This window comes from Camellia sinensis, chromosome 4 (assembly GCF_055761805.1).
Source record: "Camellia sinensis isolate YWXY chromosome 4, ASM5576180v1, whole genome shotgun sequence".
NCBI classification, from domain to species: domain Eukaryota; kingdom Viridiplantae; phylum Streptophyta; class Magnoliopsida; order Ericales; family Theaceae; genus Camellia; species Camellia sinensis.
Genome location: NC_138964.1, coordinates 39,535,346 through 39,539,405, shown reverse-complemented (window position 1 = coordinate 39,539,405; position 4,060 = coordinate 39,535,346). Strand labels below are relative to the sequence as shown.

Below are 4,060 nucleotides of genomic sequence, written 5' to 3'. Positions count from 1 at the left end.
CTTTGTTATTTCATTTATTTGTATTTGGTGATGTAACCCTACATGCTTGCATTGTAATTCATTGCATGTATACAAGAGGGAATGTTGTAAAATTATTGATTTCTTCATTGCTTCAGTATATTTATCGTTATTGAAATGGACTCATTAAAGGATATGGTAATGTTACTCGAATAATAAAAGTTGCAACGTTACAATTCATGCATATACATTACAAAATAAAATATTTTGGATTCAATGTGGTCGTCTAGCATATAAAAAGCGTATTTAGCAGCATCGAATCTCGGTTATGAATTAGATCTGAGTCTAGATATGAAAGCTTCTTTAGTGGCAAACTAATGATGAACATAAGAGAAGCAGTAATAGCTAGTATTGTAATGAACAACAAAGAAAAAATAAGAAATCGTGGGAAAAGAAATGGAGGGGGATATATGAAGGTTAAAACTACCACCCTCTCCCTCTAAAAAGCAGAGATAGAGAGATATTGTTTTTTTCCTAAAGACCTTTTTTTAATTAAGAGATAATGGATAAAATGTTTCACTTATCATGATAATATAATAATATTGCGGTACAAAAAAAGAAATTGTGATAAAATGTAGTTGTCTCTACTATGCAAGTTTGTATAATAAAGTCATCTTATATCGACAATTAGTTGAATTTATATATGAATATTGCAAGAAAATTACAATGAAAATAGAGCTATGAAAAAGCGTTTTATTTTACTTTGATTATGACAGAGTTATAAGAATGTAATTAAAAAAAAAAAATTGTTCATAATTTGCTAAGATTAAATTATTGATTTTTTTATTTCATGAAGAAACATAGTCTATAATCTTAATATTTTCTTTTCTTTGACTTATAAAAATTTTATTAGTTGGTGAAAAAAATTTCTTCTAATTTGGCCCCCACAAATTTAATTATTGATTCCCTTCTTATAAGTCAAATAAATTTTCTCCTAAAAGAGTGTCAAGTTTTACTTTAATTATGATAGAGTCAAAAAAAATGAAATTATTTTTTTTTGTTTGTTGATATTTTGTTCAGATTAAATAATTTATATTTTTTAGGAAGAAGCATATTTTATAATCTTAAATTCTTTTAATAAAGTATCAATAGGTCATAATAGTTAGTCTTAATTCTCATTAAGTTTTACTGAAAGTTAGTTTTAATAAAATTATCGCTAAAATAATTTTTTATAACCCTTTTATGCATATGTCGCTAAACTTGGCAATTAGTAACTTTTTTTTGTCATCGTTATTACTAATTGTTGCTAAAAATTGCAATTAGTGATGTTTTTATGTGACATTTTTTCAAATTGTCGTTAAAAATTAACAATTAGTAACATTTCCTAATAAGTAGATAATAAGTCCAAATTGTTTTTTATTCGACGTATAAAAATTTTATTAGTTAGTGAAAATAATTTCTCCTAATTTAGCCTGCTAAGTTTTTTTTTTTTTTTTTTTTTTTGGGGGGGGGGGGGTTCCACCCCTGCTAATTCCATTGTCACATTATTGTCTGCATATTTAGAAATCTAAATTGTGGGTCTCTACTATTATTCCATTCATATATGGTTTTATTTCTTATTTTATGTGCAATTTGATTGCTCTTATTTTGCTTTTGTCCTAATGATATATATATATATATATATACTAGCGTATGCCATTGCCTAAAGGCATGGTGTAAATAATATTAAGATTATAGTGCAGTTATAAAAATATATTTAACAGACTGTGCTCTACAATTCCAAACAAATCAAATATAAAAAAAAATTAAATATCAAATAATGCACACCAGCCAGTGCTCTGCAATTTAAAAGAAATTAAAATTAAAATGCACACCAGTTAGTGATACTGCTGCCAATCAAATTATAACTACATAAGAAAAACAAACATTATATTGTCATACACCAAAAGAGTGGGTTAAAACTTTATAAAAAATAAAAAAAGAAAAAAGTGGGTTAAAGCTTTTCAGAATATGTATACTTTACAGAAGATGTGTCAATAACATGTCTTCAAACATGTGTTTGCCCAAACTTCCTCCTCATTACTTTCGAAAAAGTCTTTGTATCAACTTTTATGTGTCCCCAATGAGGAACTTGCACAACAATCTGGTTATTTGTGGAAACAAATATATATATATATATAGGTTGGTATATTTGTTGAAAATATAAATACCAAAATACTTTGAGATTGAGATTACTTTATTACATCCCCATCGAAGCAAGCTAGTTGTATTTCTCCTTTTAAGCTCTATAAATTTTTCAATCCAATCCTAAAAAAAAATCCATATTTCCAATTATTATTAAATTGAAATTTTATATATAAAAAAAGATATATAATTAATAGAAATAAATCTACATGGTTACTTTTTGATAAAACGTGATTTAATAAACATGGAACACTACAACAGTACTTCAGAATAAACAATATTTGTAGTAGAATCCAAGCTATCTTTAGGGAGGAAGGATGTACATTTGGACAATGCCACATATAATTAGCCATGGCTAAACACTAGTATGCGCAAATCGACCCCAACAAATTTCACAGATTATCCTTGAGATTTATTAATGGTCAAGGCATATGCTAATCGGACTGGAAATTGACGTCTTGTCATTTGGAAATGCATTTTTGAAGAAGATGTTGTCAAAGATATCCTTGGTATGAATGCCAAATTGCCAAACTTTTCTCCAGTTAAAATTTGAGTTTCAATTATGCGAGTGTCGCACCTAGTAACCATCAATCATGTACCATTCTTAACAATATTATAGGACAACCCACTTTCAACTCTAACTTAAAAGTTGGTAGCCCAGGAGGATCCAATGAATTTAAATATTCATTAGGATATCTATTTGTAATGGTAGGATCTATTTCATTATCTTCAGACATTTTATCTGCCGCAAAATAAGTATATAATCTCCCTGGAAAGATATTCAATGCAGTAGTATTAACATCACTGACATCATCGTTACGCGTAGATAGAATGGTGCATTCAGTTAAAAATTTTGGGGTCGACATCTCTATCATATTCAACTGTGGGTAAACTGTAGAGAGTAATTCATTCAAATCTTGACATTTGTGTATTGTTGATGGAAGGTTGATGATTTCTTGAGGATTAGTCCCAATCTAAAAAAAAAATGAAATCAATTAAAAAAAAATATGAGTGTAAACACAATTTATTAATTTAAAATAATCTATGTAATAAAGAAAAAGGTTAAAGTAGTGTTACCTCCATCAAAAAAATTTCCAAAAATAGCATTTTCATGGTCTCCATGATTCAAGCGCATATTCAAATCTAAAGTTAAGATATGTATATGCTTCCATATAACAGAGTGTCTTAATGATGCATTTACAATTTGCTTACGAACTCCTTTGGGTATAACCGATAAGATTTGTCGAAAGTCTCCACCAAGAACAACAGTAATACCCCCAAATGGCTGTTCACTATCACGAATATCCCTCAATGTACGATCAACCACCTCAACACAATGTCTATGTTGCATAGGAATTTCATCACAAATTATGAGTTTTGTTTCTCTAAACAACTCAGCTTGTAATGATTGTTTCGTAAACCCACGAAGTGAATTCTCCAAGACATCTAACGGAATGGAAAATGTTGAATGTGCAGTGTGACCTCCTACTAATAACAATGATGCAATTCTAGATGAAGCCATAGTAACAATGGTATGCCCAAGGCTGTGACATTTTAATGCAATCGTATTGTACATAAATGTTTTCCCTGTTCCAACACCCCCATTAAGAAAGCAAACAGTTCCTTTATTTTGGAAAATTGAACAAGTGATTGTGTTATAAGCATTCTGTTGTCCATTGTTGAGACAATCAATAGTAATTTGTGGATCTGCCTATTGTGCCACATTCTGCAGTTGTTGATGTTCGAATATTAATTGATTACCAACTATTGCACTCCAATTTGTAGTAGATTGTGGCATGGGTGGGAAGTCAATTAAACATTTGCCTAATTCATGAAGCATTTGATTAAAAAGATGGACACCATAATCTTCAATTTAAGCCTCAGTTAGGTTAGAAATGGCAAAAAATGTACGAATCTT

The 4,060-nt window shown here is 29.2% G+C and overlaps 1 protein-coding gene across 1 annotated transcript; it reads right to left on the bottom strand.

The window, feature by feature from the left end:
- Positions 1-2,729: 2,729 nt before the first annotated feature.
- On the bottom strand, positions 2,730-3,664 carry LOC145823700 (ATP-dependent DNA helicase PIF1-like). Its single transcript, XM_082923213.1, has 2 exons — positions 3,220-3,664; positions 2,730-2,911 (listed from the first exon to the last, which is right to left on the bottom strand). Exons 1-2 carry the CDS (start codon positions 3,662-3,664, stop codon positions 2,730-2,732), a joined length of 627 nt encoding a protein of 208 aa, XP_082779339.1.
- Positions 3,665-4,060: the final 396 nt, after the last annotated feature.